General features: G+C 39.0%; 1 protein-coding gene and 1 non-coding gene across 3 annotated transcripts; both read left to right on the top strand.

Annotated features, from left to right (window-relative positions):
• Positions 1 to 1,766: 1,766 nt before the first annotated feature.
• LOC112700533 (small nucleolar RNA R71) lies at positions 1,767 to 1,874 on the top strand. The gene has a single exon (XR_003153440.1). It is a non-coding gene; the product is annotated as a small nucleolar RNA R71 (small nucleolar RNA).
• A 6,415-nt stretch (positions 1,875 to 8,289) lies between these two features.
• Positions 8,290 to 16,845, top strand: LOC112696926 (uncharacterized). Of its 2 annotated transcripts, none has more exons than XM_025749877.2 (2): positions 8,290 to 8,658; positions 15,500 to 16,845. In XM_025749877.2, exon 2 carries the CDS (start codon positions 15,547 to 15,549, stop codon positions 16,582 to 16,584), a length of 1,038 nt encoding a protein of 345 aa, XP_025605662.1. In that variant the 5' UTR covers positions 8,290 to 8,658; positions 15,500 to 15,546; the 3' UTR covers positions 16,585 to 16,845. The 2 variants fall into 2 exon arrangements, with proteins under 2 accessions (XP_025605662.1, XP_072053399.1); XM_072197298.1 differs by having other exon boundaries at positions 8,408 to 8,658; positions 10,025 to 16,845.
• Positions 16,846 to 20,335: the final 3,490 nt, after the last annotated feature.

Below are 20,335 nucleotides of genomic sequence, written 5' to 3'. Positions count from 1 at the left end.
CTAATAAAACATAAAATAACAAGAGAAATATAGATAAATAAGAATTGGGTTGACTCCTAATAAGCGCTTCTTTAATGTTAATAGCTTGACAGTGAGTTCTCATGGAGCTCATAGATTATCAAAGCATTGTTGGGACCTTCCAACACCAAACTTAGAGTTTGAATGTGGGGGTTCAACACCAAACTTAGAGTTTAGTTGTGGCCTCCCAACACCAAACTTAGAGTTTGACTGTGGGGGCTTTGTTTGACTCTGTATCGAGAGAAGCTTTTCATGCTTCCTCTCCATGTTTACAAAAAGATAACCTTGAGCTTTAAACACAAGATAGTTCCCATCCAATTGAAGGACTAGTTCACCTCTATCAACATCAATCACAGCTCCTGCTGTGGCTAAGAAGGGTCTTCCAAGGATGATGCATTCATTCTCCTCCTTCCCAGTGTCTAGGATTATGAAATCAGCAGGGATGTAAAGGCCTTTAACCTTCACTAACACGTCCTCTACCAATCCATAAGCTTGTTTTATTGACTTGTCTGCCATCTCCAATGATATTCTTGCAGCTTGTACCTCAAAGATCCCTAGCTTCTCCATTACAGAGAGTAGCATAAGATTTATACCTGACCCCAGATCACACAGAGCCTTCTCAAAGGTCATGGTGTCTATGGTACAGGGTATTGAGAATTTACCAGGATCTTGTTTATTTTGAGGTAGAGTTTGCTGAACCCATGTATCTAGTTCACTAATGAGCAAGGAATGTTCACCTTTCCAAGTCTCATTACCAAACAACTTGGCATTCAGCTTCATGGTGGCTCCTAGATATTGAGCAACTTGCTCTTTAGTTACATCTTTATCCTCTTCAGAGGAAGAATAGTTCTCAGAGCTCTTGAATGGCAAAAGGAGATTTAATGAAATCTCTATTATCTCTAGGTGAGCCTCAGATTCCTTAGGTTCCTCAGTTTGGAACTCCTTTTTGTTCAGAGGACGTCACAAGAGGTCTTCCTCACTAGGATTCACGTCCTTCTTGTCTTTTGTGCATTCGGCCATATTGATTATATCAATGGCTTTGCACTCTCTTTTTGGATTCTCTTCTGTATTGCTTGGGAGAGTACTAGAAGGAGTTTCAGTGATTTTCTTACTCAGCTGGCCCACTTGTGCCTCCAAATTTCTAATGGAGGACCTTGTTTCACTCATGAAACTTAAAGTGGCCTTAGACAGATCAGAGACTATGTTTGCTAAGCTAGAGGGGCTCTGCTCAAAATTCTCTGTCTGTTGCTGAGAAGATGATGGAAAAGGCTTGCTATTGCTAAGCCTGTTTCTTCCACCATTATTAAAGCCTTGTTGAGACTTTTGTTGATCCTTCTATGAGAAATTTGGATGAGTTCTCCATGAGAAATTATAGGTGTTTCCATAAGGTTCTCAGGATCATAAGCTTCTTCTTCAGAAGATGCCTCTTTAGTACTGTTGGATGCATTTTGCCATCCATTCAGACGTTGAGAAATCATGTTGACTTGCTGAGTCACCATTTTGTTCTGAGCCAATATGGCATTCAGAGCATCAATTTCAAGAATTCCTTTCTTCTGAGGTGTCCCATTACTCATAGGATTCCTCTTAGAAGTGTACATGAATTGGTTGTTTGCAACCATTTCAATAAGTTCTTGAGCTTCTGCAGGCATTTTCTTTAGGTGAATGGATCCACATGCAGAATGGTCAAGTGACATCTTAGAAAACTCAGATAGACCATAATAGAATATATCCAGAATGGTCCACTCTGAGAGCATATCAGAAGGACACTTTTTGGTCATCTGCTTATATCTTTCCCAAGCTTCATAGAGGAATTCACCATCTTTTTGCTTGAAGGTCTGAACATCCACTCTAAGCTTGCTCAGCTTTTGAGGAGGAAAGAACTTGGCCAAGAAGGCCGTGACCAGCATATCCCAAGAGTCCAGGCTATCTTTAGATTGTGAGTCCAACCATGTTCTAGCTCTGTCTCTTATAGCAAAAGGGAAAAGCATGAGCCTATAGACTTCAGGATCTACTCCATTAGTCTTAACAGTCTCACATATCTACAAGAACTCAGTTAAAAAATGATAGAGATCTTCTAATGGAAGTCCATTAAACTTGTAATTCTGTTGTAGTAGAGCAACTAGTTGAGGCTTCAGCTCAAAATTGTTTGCTCCAATGGCAGGGATTGAGATGCTTCTTCCATCAAATTTGGAAGTAGGTATGGTATAGTCACCAAGCATCCTCCTTGCGCCTCCACCATTATTATTGGGTTCGGCCATATCTCTCTCTTTTTTGAGATTCTCTGTAAGGTTTTCTCTGAATTGTTGTGCTTTACCTTCTCTTAGCTTCTTCTTTAGAGTCCTTTCAGGTTCAGGATCTGCTTCAACAAGAATGTCCTTATCCTTGCTCCTACTCATATGAAAAAGAAGAGAACAGAAAAAAAAGAGGAATCCTCTATATTACAGTATAGAGATTCATTTATGTGAGTAGAAGAAGAAGAATAGAAGAAGGAGAAGAGAGAAAGTCGAACACAGAGAAGAAGAGAGGGTTCGAATTTTTAAGATGAAGAAAAGAGTGTTAGTAATTAAATAAATAAATAGAAGAAGATGAGGGAGAGAGAAATTCGAAAATTAACTAAAATAAAAGAAAAATATTAAAGTTAAAATTCGAAAATTAAGAAAAGGAATAAAATAAAATTAAAATTTGAAACAATTAGTTAAAAAAGAATTTTGAAAAAGAGGGAGGTAATTTTTGAAAATTAGAGAGAGGAAAGTAAGTTAGGTGGTTTTGAAAAAGATAAGACACAAACAAAAAGTCAATTAGTTAGTTGAAAAAGATTTGAAAATCAATTTTGAAAAGATAAGAAGTTAGAAAAGACTTTTGAAATCAATTTTGAAAAAGATATTTTGGAAAAGATTTGATTTTTAAAATTAAAATTGATTACTTGATTAACAAGAAACTGAAAGATATGACTCTAGAATTTAAAGATTGAACCTTTCTTAACAAGAAAGTAACAAAATTCAAATTTTTGAATCAATCACATTAATTGTTAGTAAAGTTTTCGATATTTTGAAATAAAGATAAGAAAAAGATTTTGAAAATAAATTTTAAAAAATTTTCGAAAATAATTAAAAAATGAAAAAGATTTGATTTTTTAAAAAGATTTTGAAAAGATAGGATTTTTAAAATTGAAAATTTGACTTGACTTATAAGAAATAGCTAAGTTTTAGAAATTTTTTACTAAGTCAACTCAAATTTTCGAAAATTATGAGTAAAATAAGGAAAAGATATTTTTTATTTTTGAATTTTTAATGAGGAGAGAGAAAAACACAAATATGACCCAAAACATGAAAATTTTGGATCAAAACACTTAATGCATGCATGAACACTATGAATGTCAAGATGAACACCAAGAACACTTTGAAGATCAAGATGAACATCAAGACTTATTTTTGAAAAATTTTCAAGAAAAGAAAAACATGCAAAACACCAAACTTAGAAATTTTTCATATTTTGACACTAAGAATTCAAAAATGCATATGAGAAACAATAAAAAACACAAAACAAGAAAATATCAAGATCAAACAAGAAGACTTACCAAGAACAACTTGAAGATCATAAAGAACACCATGCATGAGTTTTCGAAAAATGCACAAATTTTTAAAGACATGCAATTGACACCAAACTTAAAAATTGACACTAGACTCAAACAAGAAACACAAAATATTTTTGATTTTTTTGATTTTATGAATTTTTGTATTTTTTTTCGAAAATAAATTTTGGAAAAACGAAAAAGAGAAAAAATTTTGAAAACTTTTTTGAAAAGAAAATTACCTAATTTAAGCAACAAGATGAACCGTCAGTTGTCCAAACTCAAACAATCCTCAGCAACGGCGCCAAAAACTTGATAGGCAAAATTGTGATTTACACTTTTTATAACTCGAACAATTCTTAGTAATGGCTCCAAAAATTTGGTACACACTACTATGGTTCACTCACATTCTTCACAACTTCGCACAACTAACCAGCAAGTGCACTGGGTCGTCCAAGTAATAAACCTTACGTGAGTAAGGGTCGATCCCACGGAGATTGTTGGTATGAAGCAAGCTATGGTCATCTTGTAAATCTCAGTCAGGCATATTCAAATGGTATTAATAGTTTTTGAATATAAGGATAAATAAACAGAAAATAAAGATAAAGATACTTATGTAAATCATTGGTGAGAATTTCAGATAAGTGTATGGAGATGCTTTGTCCCTTCTGAATCTCTGCTTTCTTACTGCCTTCCTTCGATCCTTCTTACTCCTTTCCATGGCAAGCTGTATGTAGGACATCACCGTTGTCAATGGCTACTTCCCATCCTCTAAGTGAAAATGGTCCAAATGCTCTTGTCACAGTACGGCTAATCATCTGTCGGTTCTCGATTATGTCGGAATAGAATCCATTGATTCTTTTAGGTCTATCACCATGCCCAACAATCGCGAGTTTGAAGCTCGTCACAGTCATTCAATCCCTGAATCCTACTCGGAATACCACAGACAAGGTTTAGACTTTTCGGATTCTCAAGAATGGCCGCCAAAGGGTTCTAGCTTATACCACGAAGATTCTGATTAAGGAATCCAAGAGATACACGCTCGATCTAAGGTAGAACGGAAGTGGTTGTCAGTCACGCGTTCATAAGGACGGATGATGATGAGTATCACTGATCATCACATCCATCAGGTTGAAGTGCAGCGAATATCTTAAAATAAGAATAAGCATGAATTGAATAGAAAATAGTAGTAATGGCATTAAAACTCGAGGTACAGCAGAGCTCCACACCCTTAATCTATGGTGTGTAGAAACTCCACCATTGAAAATACATAAGTGATGGTCCAGGTATGGCCGAATGGCCAGCCCTCCTGAAGGTCTAAAATCGCATACACTGACTAAAGATCAATCAAAAGACGTCTAATACAATAGTAAAATGTCCTATTTATACTAGACTAGTTACTAGAGTTTACAGAAATAAGTCTAAATGCAGAAATCCACTTTCGGAGCCCACTTTGGTGTGTGCTTGGACTGAGCTTAAGCTTTACACGTGCAGAGGCTTCTCTTGGAGTTAAACGCCAAGTTGTAACGTGTTTTTGGCGTTTAACTCTGGTTTGTGATGTGTTTCTGGCGTTTTACTCCAGAATGCAGCATGGAACTGGCATTAAACGCCAGTTTGCATCGTTTAAACTTGAACAAAGTATGAACTATTATATATTGCTGGAAAGCTCTTGATGTCTACTTTTCAACGCTATTGAGAGCGCGCCATTTGGATTTTTGTAGCTCCGAAAAATTCATCTCGAGTGCAGGGAGGTCAGAATCCAACAGCATCAACAGTCCTTTTTCAGCCTAAATCAGATTTTTGATCAGGTCCCTCAATTTCAGACAGAAAATATCTGAAATCACAAAAAAATACACAACTCATAGTAAAGTCCAGATATATGAATTTTGCATAAAAATTAATGAAAACATCCCTAAAAGTAGCTAGATCCTACTAGAAACTACCTAAAAATAATGCCAAAAAGCGTATAAATTATCCACTCATTAGGCTACACCACGAAGAAGGGTGTGATACATCCATCGCGCCTGCCTCGAAAGGTTGGTACCATGGAAGTGTTCCTCCGTGCCAGGAAGTAATTGGGAATCTATAAACGTCCTGGCATCGAAGTTCCTCTCCATCACGGTAAGGACCCTTCAGGACTAGAATGCGATCTTTACCTCTTGGGGGTAGGCATAATCCTCAAGTCGTCATCCCCAACCTGTTGAACGGAAGACGAGTGCCCGATGACAGCCGCCTCCTCGAGAGCAGGGGAAACGCGCGCCGCATCGGCAGCCTTATCCGACTAAACAACGTCGTGAGGTGAGGGCGCTGCCTGATCCCCCTCATCCCCAGGAGGAACTACCAATTGCTCGTCGGCCTTCTCCCATCACTTTCCTCTAAGAAAGTTTTGTACAAACTTTCAAGGCCGATCACTTCAGCAAACATTCCCACTACAACAGAAACAAACAAGTTAGACAATAATCAGCATGACAAACCAAAGAGACGACCACGCAAAAAAGGCACGACAAAAGTAACTCACGAATATAATCCCTGGCGACCTCCCGGCTACCCATAAGGAGGTGGGGGTTTACGTGGTTTCTCCCAAAAACGGCCCACAACACGTCGGCAATTTTTCGGTCCACAGCCGACATCCCCTGTAAGTCACCTTTATAAAAGCGTTGGACCTCGCCCCGAAACTCTAATACGTCGGGATGAGGCGTTCTCCTTCCAACGACAACCAAAAGGGGTGGCGACCCTTAACCGGCTGTACCTTAAAATACTTGTCTTTGAACCCGTGATAAGAGTCCTCGAACAAGCCGAATATCCTCCGTCCTTGGGCAAAACGGAAGGACATGAACCCTTTCCTCGCTTTCCCCTCCTTGGAAGGGTTCGTAAGGTTAAAAAAGAAAAGGAAGACGTTGACGGATACCAGCAGCTCCAAGTACTTGCATACCATCTCGAAACAGCGGATTGAAGCCCAACTGTTCGGATGCAGCTGCAATGGCGCCACGGAGATCCGACTAAGGAGCCCCATTTGGAAAGCAGAGAAGGGGATACGAACCCCCACTTGGGTGAACATGGCTTTGTAAAACCAAATCCAGTCGGCAACCCGAGGTGCATGGAAGTTGAGCTCATACAATCGCTCATGAGGGGCAGGAACGAAAACATTGTAGTTGGCCTCCTTGTCAGTACCCCCGCACAGGTACTTGGCCTGACAGAACTCTGTAAGCTCCTCCTCACCCATCTGATTCGGGAAGTTCCTGAGGTCGGAGACCACCCAAGCATACGGGTCATAACCCTCGGCGGAGGTAGAAGCTCGAGAGACAACGCGAGGCATACCTACAGTGGGGGTACCACTCAATTAGTCTATGAGGTCGGGAACTCGAAAAAATCCAGAAACTACACTTAACCTATTCTACAACCCAAACTAAGCATGCCTAAAGCTAAACCCTTACAAAAACCTTCCCTAAGATGGTAACCCCCTAATACACCTACTCGACACTAAACAAGATCAAGCAAACAACATGCATGTGACAAGAAGCAATGGCAAAAGTAAAACAAACGTAGAGCCGAAAATAAAGATACAAGCGTTTACCTGGGTTAGTTCTGAAGTATTAAGAAAGGAAGAACAGAAGCAGATGCACAGGATAGCAAGAACAGCCCTCTGGGAGATTTGAGAATGAAGAGGATGAAGATGATCGAACATTAGAAATAAGAACGAATACAGAACGGTTTTAAAACCGCTACTCAAAGAAGCGCGAAAAGACTAGGGGCAAATCGGTCTTTGCGCGCGGGGTTTTTCAACCCATTATGAGCATTTAATGCTCTGCGCGAGGAACAAGGCGACGGATGATCGTCCCAGCAACAAACGGGCACGCACATGAAAGGCACGTCCCCTCCACGGACGGCCGACTTGGCGACAACGCATGAGAAAAGATGTAACACGCCACCGACAGCCCACGCGACTATTGCTGGCGCGTTGGGGACACTGTTGCGGCCTGGCCCAGGCCATTCGCGGGTCAACCCGACCCACTGATGACCCGACCCGAACGGTCGGGCACGTACAGCTCACTCAGCGACCCGGACACGCGTCTTTGACAGCTCTCCACTGCAGTTGTGGGAGGAAGCTTCGAGGAAGGTGGGCCTGCCCTTGATGGGCCCACCTCTGACACGGTATAAATGGGGAAGGACCTGCCCCTCCCCCAAGGTACGTACTTACACCATTCTACCCCTTTCTCGCCTGCACACTCTACTGACTTGGGCGTCAGAGTGTCTTTGCAGGTGACACCCCCTTCACATCGAGAGTTCGAGACGTCGGTCCACCAACTTTTCCTTTGCCCCTGACCTCAGGCTGTACCCCACCGGATCAACTGAGAACCACTCCCAAACCGTACGGTACCCGAGATACTGAACAATATCTATACATAATTTTGTTTGATTATGATGCACACTATACTATACATACATGATATATTTTTTAATTTTAGTGCTGAATATTTTCTGTGGCACGAATTATTCACTAGTTTGAAATTAAAAATAAGAGTTGTTACTTAATACCTAATTTGACTTTAATTAGATTTTTGTTATTTTATTAATATAATTCTACAAATGACAAAATTTTATTATTTTTTTTATTACGGTGCTATTATTTTTTTAAAGCGAGACTGATTTTATTTTATATATTAATTATAATATAAATTTTGATTTTAAAATAGTTCACTCCTTAAAAAGATAAAAAATGATAATCCAAAATGAATCTATTGGAATTACTCTCAAAATCAAGATTTTTTCGAGTGTTAAAAACTTTAACAAGTTAACATGGTCTCAATTTTAAAAAGTGATTATGAATTTATTTCAAGACCAAAAAAAAGAAAAATGCAAAGAACTTCTCAGAAAGGATGTTGATTTGGCGTAGAGGAGGCAATATATAAATCGGGAAGGACTGAAGGGTGTGTGGGCTTAGACTGCTACCTAGTTCACCGCCACTGCCACCACCGCCACTACGGTCGTTCCTTGCTGTGGCCTTTACTCCTCCCAACTCAACTCAACTGCACCACAGCAACTCCATTTCTCTCCTCACCACTCCTCAGGTATGTATGTAATGTTATTCTCAACTCTCGTTTCCTCTTAATTCGATTCAAATCCAACACCTTACACCTTACTCAATTTGTTGTTCCCACTGCCATTATTTCAATCATAGGGTTCTGCTTTACGCATAACGCTTAGAACTTAGAAGGTCGAAACCCTAAACCCTATTTTACCTTTGGAATTGTTTTCAACCTACTTTGGCCGCATAAGTTTTCGATTCGAATACTGAGTTGTTTGGTTTGTTAGTACTAATGAACGTTTTCGTCAGTGATTTTTTTATATTTTTATGTTTTTAGAAAAACAAAATCAACTTAAGGTTCACAATTTTAACCAAGTAAACCCTAATAACTCTGGACAATCTGCTTAGTTTCCGATTTCTATGGAAGAAGCTAGAACATTCTAAATTGTAAAATTAATTTGTGCCAAACCGATGTTTTTGCTGCAAATAATGGGGATCCGATACATTTTTTGTCTTTTAATTTCTGTTCAGGGATTTGTGCTGTGATTTGTTTCAGTTTGGTTTGCTCTTCTCCGTTTTTATCTCCTCTTTTAAGATTTTCTAGTGATTGATTTTTCATTCATACTGCTGCTGGGTTTGCATGACATTAATATTCTAGCTTTCTTTACTCTTATATATTAATTCTTCATGTTCAACTTTTAATGCTAGAAACCTTAATATTTTAACTGTAAGTCTACAAGTTTCTCTTGGCTGTGGTATGCATTTTACTCATAATTGAGTAGACTTATGTCTGTTTTTGTTATCCTTTGAGAGCCTGTAATTATATGAGAAATGTTATTTGACCAACACTTTTTTCTTGCATTTGAACCAACTCTTCACTTTTATCCACTAAAGTGTTGGTCCCCTAGCATCTAAATATGTACATTTCTAATACAATGTGGTTTGGTTGCATGTTTCGATTCTGATAGGAACCGAGATCTAGCAGGAAATAGGGGATTTTATTGATGAATTAGGGATTGTAAATCACAATCCCCTTATTGACATATACTGTTGGGTCTAACCAACTCGAGAGAATTTTCCTCTCCTGGTCTAACAAGCTGAACAGAATTTTCTAAAACCTGTTTCTATTAGATTCCTATCATATGCCTGTATGGTTTTCAACATTGATAGCTTTTTCAATGTATGTTCTATTGTATCTTATCTGCGTTCTTATTTTGTAAATAGTAAGTGCTGATTTACTACCAGTGTTATTGTGCAACTTTTATTTTGCTTGAGATACTATTTGGTAGTTGATATAACTGGTACCTCTGTCTTGTTGTTTATGATTGTCTTCTTCAAAAGCCCCTAATTGCTAGTAGTCTGTAATTGTTAGCTTGGATGTCTAACGTGCTAACTAATTGTTTTATTAGGTGCTTCATTATCTTGGAAGATCTGCCTTTACTGTTGCAATATTCACATAAATGAAATAGGCAATTACCTGCAGAATGCGCCAGTTTTATATCAGTTTTATTTTAGGAGAAGAGTTTCTAGCCTTGTAGCTGAACATTAGAATTTGATGCAAGTTTCCCTTCTTTCAATGGTGGGTCATTGCATGGATCATATATTGTAATAGTGTCCTGTCAGAAACTATGTTCGTAGACTAATTACTTAAATCCAAAACTCAATTGTTCCACCTATAGTTTCTCTGGCTGCCTTACACATCTTACTGCTTTCTATCCTTCATCTGAGCTGCACCTCGTCTTGGGGTTTCTTTAGACTTTCTTCACATATGACCAAACCACCTATGATAAAGCCTTACCATATTTTCCACAATGGGCACTACTCCAATTGTCTATCTAATACATTTATTCCCAAGTTCTAACCATGTTGTGTATATTGTATAGGGTGTTTATTCATCAAATACAATATTCGCATTTTTTCCCACATTGAGTTGGTTTTGATGTTTGCCATTCTGCAGTCCAAAATTCAGTTTCACACATCATTGTAGCCATGGCATAAATTTTTTCTCGAGCTTAAATAGAAAAGTCTCCTTCACAGGTGATAGGATCTAGCAGAAAGCAGGGAATTTTATTGATGAACTAGGGATTGTAAATCACAATCCCTTATTGAAGTACACTGTTGGATCTAACCAACTCTGGAGAGAGTTCCCTCTCCTGAAGGAACAGCAAAACAGATTTTTCTAACTAACTAGAACTAACTAACTCCTAATATTTATAGGCAGCAGTTAAGCCTAGAACTACTGCTCCTAACCTGCTAAACTAGCTTAAAAGAGCTAATCAGCAGCCAGCCAGCAACAATTATGAATTAAGTAATGAAAATTCGGCTTGTCTACTCCTTACCTCTCCTCCTATAAACCAATCCAAACCTGTTCCTATCATTACTCCCCCCTAGACAACCACCTTGTCCTCAAGGTGGAACTTTGGAAAAGAGCGTTGCAGCACGGCAGCCTTCTCCTAGCTATCCTCGCATGATGGAAGACCTTGCCAACAAACCAAGTACTCTAAAGGAGCTATCCCCCGCTGACCTAGATGCCAAATGCCCTCAGGCTGCACCATTAATTCGCCATCCTCTGCCATCACTGATGGTAAAACCTGTGGTTGCTGTGATGCCGGGATAGCCGCCTTCAACTTTCTTACGTGGAAGACTAGGTGGAGCTTGCACCCGTCCGGCAGCGCCAATCAATATGCCACTAGGCCCACCCTCTCAAGTACTTTGAAAGGCCCATAGAAGCGAGGGCTCAGTTTCCATTCATCCTCCGACCCAAGGAACGCATTCGGTAAGGTTGTAGCTTGAGGTACACCCAGTCTCCTATCCCAAATTCCACCTCCCTTTGCTTCTTATCCGCCGTTTGCTTCATTCTGTGCTGAGCTTGAGCCAAATGCTGCTTTAACTCTGCTAGAACTGCATCCCTGGTGGCTATCAGTGCAGCAACTTCCCCAACCTGTGACGGGTATGTCTCTCCTGGAAACAAAATTGGGGGAGGCACCCCGTACAACAACAACAAAGCCTTGTCTCACTAGGTGGGATCGGCTACATGAATCAAACGACACTATTGTGCTCTATCATGTATCATGTTTACAGAGACCGTTTACATGTAGATCTCGTTTGACCACCTCATGGATGGTCTTCTTGTGTTAAACCAATATTTTGCCCATTCCAACCACCTCTTCGGATATCCACCCACAAAGCACCTCAAGTAAGTTTCGAGGCACCTATTCACCACCTTTGTCTGCCCATCCATCTGTGGGTGAAATGTGGTGCTGTATTTCAGCTTTGTGCCCGCCGCTTGGAATAATTCGGACCAAAATCTGCTCATGAAAACTCTATCTTGGTAGGAAACAATGGATTTCGGAAATTCATGAAGCTTCACCACCTCCGTAATGAAAACTGCAGCTACTTTGGCTAAGAAAGGGTGTGATAACGGTATAAAGTGGGCATATTTGCTCAGCTGGTTGACCACCACAAAAATGGTGTCCATGCCCTTTGCCTTGGGCAAGCCGACCACAAAATCCATCGTGCTATGTTCCCATGTTCTCTTCGGAATGGGCAAGGGCTGCAGCAGTCCCGCTGGCTTAAGCGCGATGTACTTGCTTTGTTGGCAAATGGAGCAAGTGGCCACATAATCCTTCACCCGTCGTTGCATCCCCTTCCAAAAGACCACTGCCACCAGCCTCTTGTACGTTTGAAAGTACCCCGAATGGCCCCCCATCCCGTTGTCGTGATGCTCGGCGAATAGGGAGGGTATGTGAGCCGAATTCGCCAGTAACATTACTCTTCCTTGATAGAACAGCCTCCCTTTCCTTAAGGAGTAACCACGGAAATCCTCAGACCCCTGCTATAAGGCAACCACCATTTTCTGCGGCTCCGAATCGTTCTTTATCTCAGCGTCTATACTGTCCCAAAGATTTACGTGCACTACCGAGACAGCCTTGGCTATCATTTGCTGCGAAAGAGCATCCGTTGCCTTATTTTCCATCCCTGGCCGATACTGGATGTCGAAGTCCAAGCCCAACAACTTTGTTGTCCACTTGAGGTGGGACGGATCCATCAATCGCTGCTCGGTGAGAAACTTCAAACTCCGCTGGTCCGTAAGCACCGTGAATGACTTCCCAACAAGTAATGCCACCATTTCTGGACAGAAAGCACCATCACTATCAATTCCCTCTTGTAAGCTGATTTTTGACGCACTCTTGGTGACAATGCTCGACTTAGAAATGCAATCCGGCGCCCCTATTGAGACAGCACAGCCCCCCACTGTTTGCTTGAGGCATCGGTCTCTATGACAAACTTGTGTAAAATCCGGGACAACCAATGTGGGAAGGGCGGCCATGAGGGATTTTAATTGTTCGAAGGCTGCCATGGCTCTAGCCTCTAGGGACTGGCCAAGCAAGCATGGCTGCTGTTTTGCTAGGGTTTGCAGCCACCCCTTCAGCCGAGACTATGTGGCCCAAATACTGTATTAAATCCACCGCAAAAGTACACTTCTTGGCATTTAACACAAGCTGATTGGTGATGAGAATGCAAAATAGTTGCTGCAAGTGATTGGCACGACTCTCAACGTCCCGGCTGTAGATTAAGATGTCATCGAAGAAGACTAACACGAACTTCCGAAGTAGCATGTTAAGGATGTCATTCATCAATGCTTGAAAGGAACTTCGTGCATTGGTTAGGCCAAAGGGCAGTAGCAAGAACTTGTAGTGTCCCTCATGCGTCCGGAAGGTAGTTTTGTGAATGACCTCATCGCACATCCTAATTTGATGATACCTGAACTTCAAATCAAGCTTGGAAAAAATCGCCGCTCCAGCCCCAATTCTGCTGCAATTTTTCGATGCTACAGAGTTATCCGAGGCCCCACAATCCACCAGCACCCTCACTTGACACCCCTTCACCTCAGCCCATGCCTTGAATGACCTATGGTGGCGATTGGAGCATGTAAAGTTTGAGCTCCAGCTGCTCTATTGTGTCCGGAACAGCCTTGTGCTCCAACCAGTTCCCTTCCTCAGCCTCTGGTTCCGTGATCAGTAGCTTGAACTCCTTGTTCTTGCATACATGCTCCGCTGAATACGGTTCGTCACAAAAGAAACACTCACCCCTCGCCTGTTTAGCTTTGTAGTCTTCATTGCTAAGGTGGCGCACTCCCCTCCGTTTTGCCGGAACCACGGATTCCCCACCCTTACTTGCTGGTCCTGACGCTGCTGCTGCTGCTAGTGCTGTTTTGGTCGTTAAGACACACTGAGTCATCGGTTTGCCCCCCACTGCGGCCAGGAGCTGCTCGCAGTGCCATGGTACGGTTCTCAACCTTCTGCGCCAACACCATCAATTCATCCAGCATTTGAAACGGGAACAACTTGCACTCCTCACAAAACTCCAGTTTCAGCCCGTTCAAGAACAGACCGATAAAGACCGATCAAGAAATTCGGATCGATCCCGCGCAAGGGACCTATGTACATCTCAAATTGATTGCGGTAATCCCTTACCGAAGTCAGCTGTTTCAACTTCAACAAAGATTGATACTGACTTATCAGCACCTCCGGTTGGAATCGATGCACTAATGCATCCTTAAGGAAAGGCCATTGCTTTAATGGCGCTGTTGTCTCCCACCCCGTAGCCACGTGACCGTGCAGCCTTCCATCGCAATTGCCGCCACGGACAGCCACTCCTCCTCCGGGACTGCTCTAAGCAAGAAAAATTGCTCAATCCGGTTGATCCATAGTATTCCATACCATTGCATCATCGCCGCGGAAAATCGGAAGTTCCAGCTTCTGCCATTGTTCGCGCGCTTTGAAGCTCTGATTCCCCTGCGATCCAGAACTGTGCGAGTGCAGCGATCTGCTTGTGGACTGTAATTGTGCCGCTCTGCAATGTGGTTCTCACTCGCTTCAACACACGTATCCAATCAATGAAGCGCCTCTTGCATTGCTCTGAACATTTCTTCCATGCGAGACTCCATTGAATCAAATTGTGCTTCCATTCTTTTCGATCTCAACCGCACCATTCACTTCCAGGATCCAAGAGCTCTGAATACCAGTTGATAGGATCTAGCAGAAATTAGGGGATTTTAGTGACGAACTAGGGATTGTAAATCACAATCCCTAATTGAAGTATACTGTTAGATCTAACCAACTCTGGAGAGAGTTCCCTCTCCTGAACTAACAGCAAAATAGATTTTTCTAACTAACTAGAACTAACTAAGCCCAAGTATTTATAAGTAGCAGTTAAGCCTAGAACTACTGCTCCTAACCTGCTAAACTAGCTTAAAAGAGCCAACCAGCAGCCAACCAGCAACAATTATGAATTAAGTAATGAAAATTCAGCTTATCTACTCCTTATCTCCTCCTATAAACCCGTCCAAACCTGTTCCTATCATAACCACTTCATTTACTCATCTTGAATCATGCAGTTTATGCGTGCCTCTACTTTTTTGTCATTTTGTATGATGGACCAAGATGATCAGATTGTTTATATTTTTAATGTTGTGGAATATACGCATGCATCTCATCTTTGGTAAATTTGAGGAGCAAGTGTGCTCGTGTGTGACCTTAATATGTTGTTTCCTTTTATTTTGTTATTTATAGGTTGATGTGTCTTCAATATGCTCTTTTCTCTTTTGTTTAATGTTCATGTAATGATTGGTGAATATGTTATTCACGTATATGTTATTTTATTTTTCACTTTTGCTTTATCTTGACATTGATTTGTTATTCTTTTTCATTCATTTTTGAGGGTATTGATGGTGGGCTAGGGGTCTGGATAGGTTATTGTTTTATGAACCTACACTGGCTAATGGCTATGCAACTGTGTTATTCAGCTTCTGACTCTTAGTGTTTTTAAGATCTTTCTGCTCTCTCTCTCTCCTGATTCTATTTAAGTGTTGGACACTGCAGTGTGTATAGAAATTGAAGTTGAATTTGAATTCTAAGCAACAGTCAGTATGCAAGGCTTCCCTTCTGAAGGTGAAAATGCTTTGTCAGTTGTTGGTCCAAAGCCAATGGAATGGTCTACTGTTCCATACAGTGGTCCTCAAGTTCCTGGACCAAATGGAAAGAAGCGGACATCAAGTTTGGAATCGCCAATCATGTTGCTGACAGGTCACCAGAGTGCTATCTATACCATGAAGTTCAATCCATCAGGATCAGTCATTGCGTCTGGATCTCACGACAGAGAGATTTTCCTCTGGAATACGTATGGGGAATGCAAGAACTTTATGGTTCTAAAGGGTCACAAAAATGCAGTTTTAGACCTTCATTGGACTACAGATGGAACTCAGATAGTTTCTGCCAGCCCTGATAAAACTCTGAGGGCTTGGGATGTGGAAACAGGAAAACAAATTAAAAAGATGGTAGAGCATCTTTCATATGTCAATTCATGTTGTCCTTCGCGGAGGGGTCCACCTCTTGTTGTCAGCGGATCAGACGATGGAACTGCTAAACTATGGGATATGCGTCAAAGGGGTTCCATCCAAACATTCCCAGATAAATACCAGATTACAGCTGTTAGCTTCTCCGATGCATCAGATAAGATCTATACCGGTGGTATTGATAATGATGTCAAGGTATGGGATTTGCGCAAGGGTGAAGTTATCATGACACTTCAAGGTCATCAAGATATGATTACTGGCATGCAGTTGAGTCCTGATGGTTCTTACCTTCTAACTAATGGCATGGATTGCAAGCTCTGCATTTGGGATATGCGCCCATATGCCCCCCAAAATCGCTGTGTAAAGGTGTTGGAAGGGCACCAACACAACTTTGAAAAGAACTTGTTGAAGTGCAATTGGTCATCCGATGGAAGCAAGGTCACAGCAGGGAGTTCGGATCGAATGGTTTATATATGGGATACCACTTCGCGACGCATCTTGTATAAGCTTCCTGGGCACAATGGATCTGTCAATGAGTGTGTGTTTCACCCTAACGAACCTATTATTGGATCTTGCAGTAGCGACAAGCAGATCTATCTCGGAGAGATATGATGCTAATGTTTGGAAACTGGCGGAAATTAGATGAATATGTTGTTCTTTTTGGCAACTGCTTTTAGGGAATAGTGAATTTTAGAAAAGCTTAGTCTGCTGTTGTTCCTGTTGGAACAATTCAGTGTCTGTATAATATTCAGGCAAAACATTGTCTCATTTGTTGCTTCTTAATATAACTTGGAATTTTTGACATTGATGCTTGGGAAGAAAATGGCTCCAACGATTTAGGCAGCCTTTTGGCTTGATGCCTATTTGACAAAAGGAGTGTTATGTGTCTGTATAAAGTGTGGAACTCTGCGTTGATTCTCACTCTGATTTTCACTTGACGGAGTTTGAACCTAATCTAAGTGGAGATAATGTCTTATGCAACGATATATAAGGTATGGAAGTTCGCATCTTATTTGTATGCACCACATTTTTTTTCGCTTGCCTATGTGCTTGTTTGGTAGTTTTTATGAGAAAGATTTGAGAAGTTTGGAATGAATGTTATACATTTGAAAATTCAGAAAACCTTGCACTGCATAATTTTATAACATGCAGTGCTTCAACTGTTGTTCTCGTTGTTTATATATGAACTAGATGAAGGAAAAAAAGAAAATGTATTGATTAACGTTGGGTCGTTTGAAGTTTTCTTCTATATGTAGTCTATTCCACTTATAGGAATAAGACTTTATTGCGTTATTTATAAAAAAAAATAAATAGTAACGAAAGAAAGAAAGAGGGTAAAGAGCATGAACACAAACTATACCTTTTAGGCGTGTTTATAACGTAGGACCGCAGGAATAGTTTGCAAGACTTGACAATAAATAGTATTATAGTAGTAGTATGAAGGCTGAAGCGACCAAAATAATTTGTAAGAGTTGTGGATGGCAATTTAGATCGACCCGAGCTGACTCACCTCGACCCGTTTCAAACGGGACAGGTATTTTTAACCATTGATTGGGTATGCGGTGGGTTTGGATAAGACTTGTTTATTTCTGTTTGGATATAGGGCGGATGAGTAATGATTGTCCCGTCTCATTACCCGTCTTGTCCCGCCCGGCCCGGCCGCCCGGTATGTATATATGTACATGTTTCTGAACAATTTAAAATTATCTTTATACTTAATTATGTTTTTGTAGTATTTAATTATGTTTGGAATTTTATTGATTAATTTAGTTTAATTTTTTATCTTTATGTTATAAATTTTTTTAAAGAGAAAAACCATAAATCAATTAGATTTCGAGGCGAGGCAGGGTGGGTGGGACAGAATACTTGTGGATTTGGGTATAGGATAAAAAATTAAGATACCTGTAGGTAATCGGAAGGAAAATGAATCAATGCACTAGTGTTTGGGACGAGTATGGATATTTAAATATCCGTCCCACTCGGCTCCATTGCTGTCCCTAGTTAAGTGATCTGCCATTCCATTTAAATTAGAAATACAGTTGTAACGAGTGAATTTTTTCTTTTTAATATTTGATTAATAACGGTATTTTTTTTAAATTGTGGACTGCTTTGTTGTTTTTCTTAAATGTGGAACAATTTAATTTAGGGAGTAGAAATTGAATCGTTTGATTTTTTAGAGGTATACAAATCAAACTCTAATTTTTGTACTTGATTTTCGATTTATGTTTAAAAAGTTAAAGAAATGGAAGTACACAAATCTCTCCAATACACAAATTTAAAAAAATGTTACAACAAAATAATCGGATCCTCCAATTTTATATTAAAAAAATTGAAAATTCCATGCAAAATAATCGAAGGGTCCAATTACTTATTTTCATACCAAAAAAACCCACATACAAAGCCAATATTATTGAATTGCACAAAGGCTTCATCCATAATAAAAAAATTTAGCCGTAATGAGTGCTTTAAAAATCATACAATGTAGCCAATGAGCCATAGCTCACACGGCATTCCGCCCCCTCCCCATCTCAAAGGTCTCGGGTTCGAGTCCTACCAGCTGCAACCGAGAAGAAAATATTGGTAAGTATGTGAGGAGTGTGTGGGTGTGTATTGTGTACCTAGGATTGGGGGTTGTCCAATCCATTGGGGTACCTAGGATTGGGGGTTGTCCAATCCACCGACAAAAAAAAAAAAAAAAAAATCATACAATGTAGGTTTTCAAATTTCGAGCAAGGGGGAAGAGAATTTGTTTACATAAAACATACATTTATTAGTGGAACAATTGCTTTGAAATCGTGTTCGTTGCACCCCATATTTGTTCTAGACCATTTAGTATTTTGGATCTTGTTTATAAAAGAAAAATATGAACATCACAATAAAATGATAAATACCTTTTATATAGTTAGAATAAGGTCATTTGTGCATAGCATTTTCCAATGAAAAGGGTAAATTATTTTTTGTAATAATGGAGAAAAAAATTAAGTATGATTTTGGTATATATAATTTTGGCCAAAAATTAAAATCGTTTATAAAATTTTTTACATTCAAAATCGTTTCTAATGTTAAATTTTATTTTAAAATAATCTTTTAACCTCATTTTCTCTAATTTCTCATTTTTCCAAAAATATCATTTTTTTACTATCTTTTCAAAAAAAAAACAAAAAAAGAGTAAATTATTGTTTTTGTCCCCAATGTTTGGAATAAGTTCTAAAATTGTCCCTAACGTTTCAATCGTCCTATTTAAGTCCCTGACGTTTCAAAATTGACTCAATGTTGTCCTGTTGTTAGAGATCTGTTAATAGAATTGACGGTAGAACAAAATTGAGACAATTTTAAAACTTTAGGGACTTAAATAGGACGAAAACGTTGAGGACAAAAACGATACATAAAAATAAATTTTAGTTTTATCCTTCAATAATATCAATTTTTTACTATATATAGTATTCAATTATTTTTTAATCACATCTAAGTAAATTACACTTAATCACATTACTTTCATTCTAAATAAATTTACTTTTTTTTTGTAATTTTACACTTAAAGTTATAAGTTAATATAAAAATATAAAAAATTTTATTTAGAATAAAAGTAGTGTGATTAAGTGTAATTTATTTAGATGTGATTAAAAAATAATTGAATATTATATACAGTAAAAAATTGATATTATTAAAAGATAAAATTAAAATTTATTTCTATGTATCGTTTTTTATCCCCAATGTTTTCATTCTATTTAAGTCCCCAACGTTTCAAAATCGTCTCAATAACAGAATTGACAGCGGGACAAAATTAAGACGATTTTGAAACGTTAAAGACTTAAATAGGATGATTGAAACATTAGGGACAATTTTAAGATTTTCTCCAAACATTGAAGACAAAAACGATACTTTATTTAAAAAAAATATCATACTTTTCTCTCTCTCATAATGCCATCTAAGTGAAGAACACAAATATTGACACAGTTTCGAGTACCAAATGGAAAGGGATAGAAAATTGGTTAGTGAAACCTACCATTGAGAATATAATAATAACAATTAACAAATAATATAACAAACCCACAATTGAGAATATAATAATAACAAATAATATAATAGAGTTGTGATAAATTAGAAAAATGATTTTAAATAAAATTTAATTTTAGAGATCAATTTAATTTTGGGCTAAAAAATAGAAATAAAAATAGTATTTAACTAAAAAAATACATTATATACAATGCACATTCTTTCTTTTTAAATTTAAATTATAATTTGCACTTTTCAATTTGTTTTAGAAAAATACTAAATGAACAAGTTATTTTTGTAACAAAATTAAGTTTTTTTTTCTTTTTCTTGCTCTTCTCATTTTTTTTTCAATTAAAATTTTGTGTTA

The sequence above is a fragment of the Arachis hypogaea genome, chromosome 6, assembly GCF_003086295.3.
Source record: "Arachis hypogaea cultivar Tifrunner chromosome 6, arahy.Tifrunner.gnm2.J5K5, whole genome shotgun sequence".
NCBI lineage: Eukaryota > Viridiplantae > Streptophyta > Magnoliopsida > Fabales > Fabaceae > Arachis > Arachis hypogaea.
This window is presented reverse-complemented; position numbering and strand designations above follow the sequence as displayed.

What these genes read in the sequence shown, in the direction of transcription:
- LOC112696926 (XM_025749877.2), top strand. Translation starts at nt 15,547, where the DNA reads ATGCAAGGCTTCCCTTCTGAAGGTGAAAATGCTTTGTCAGTTGTTGGT.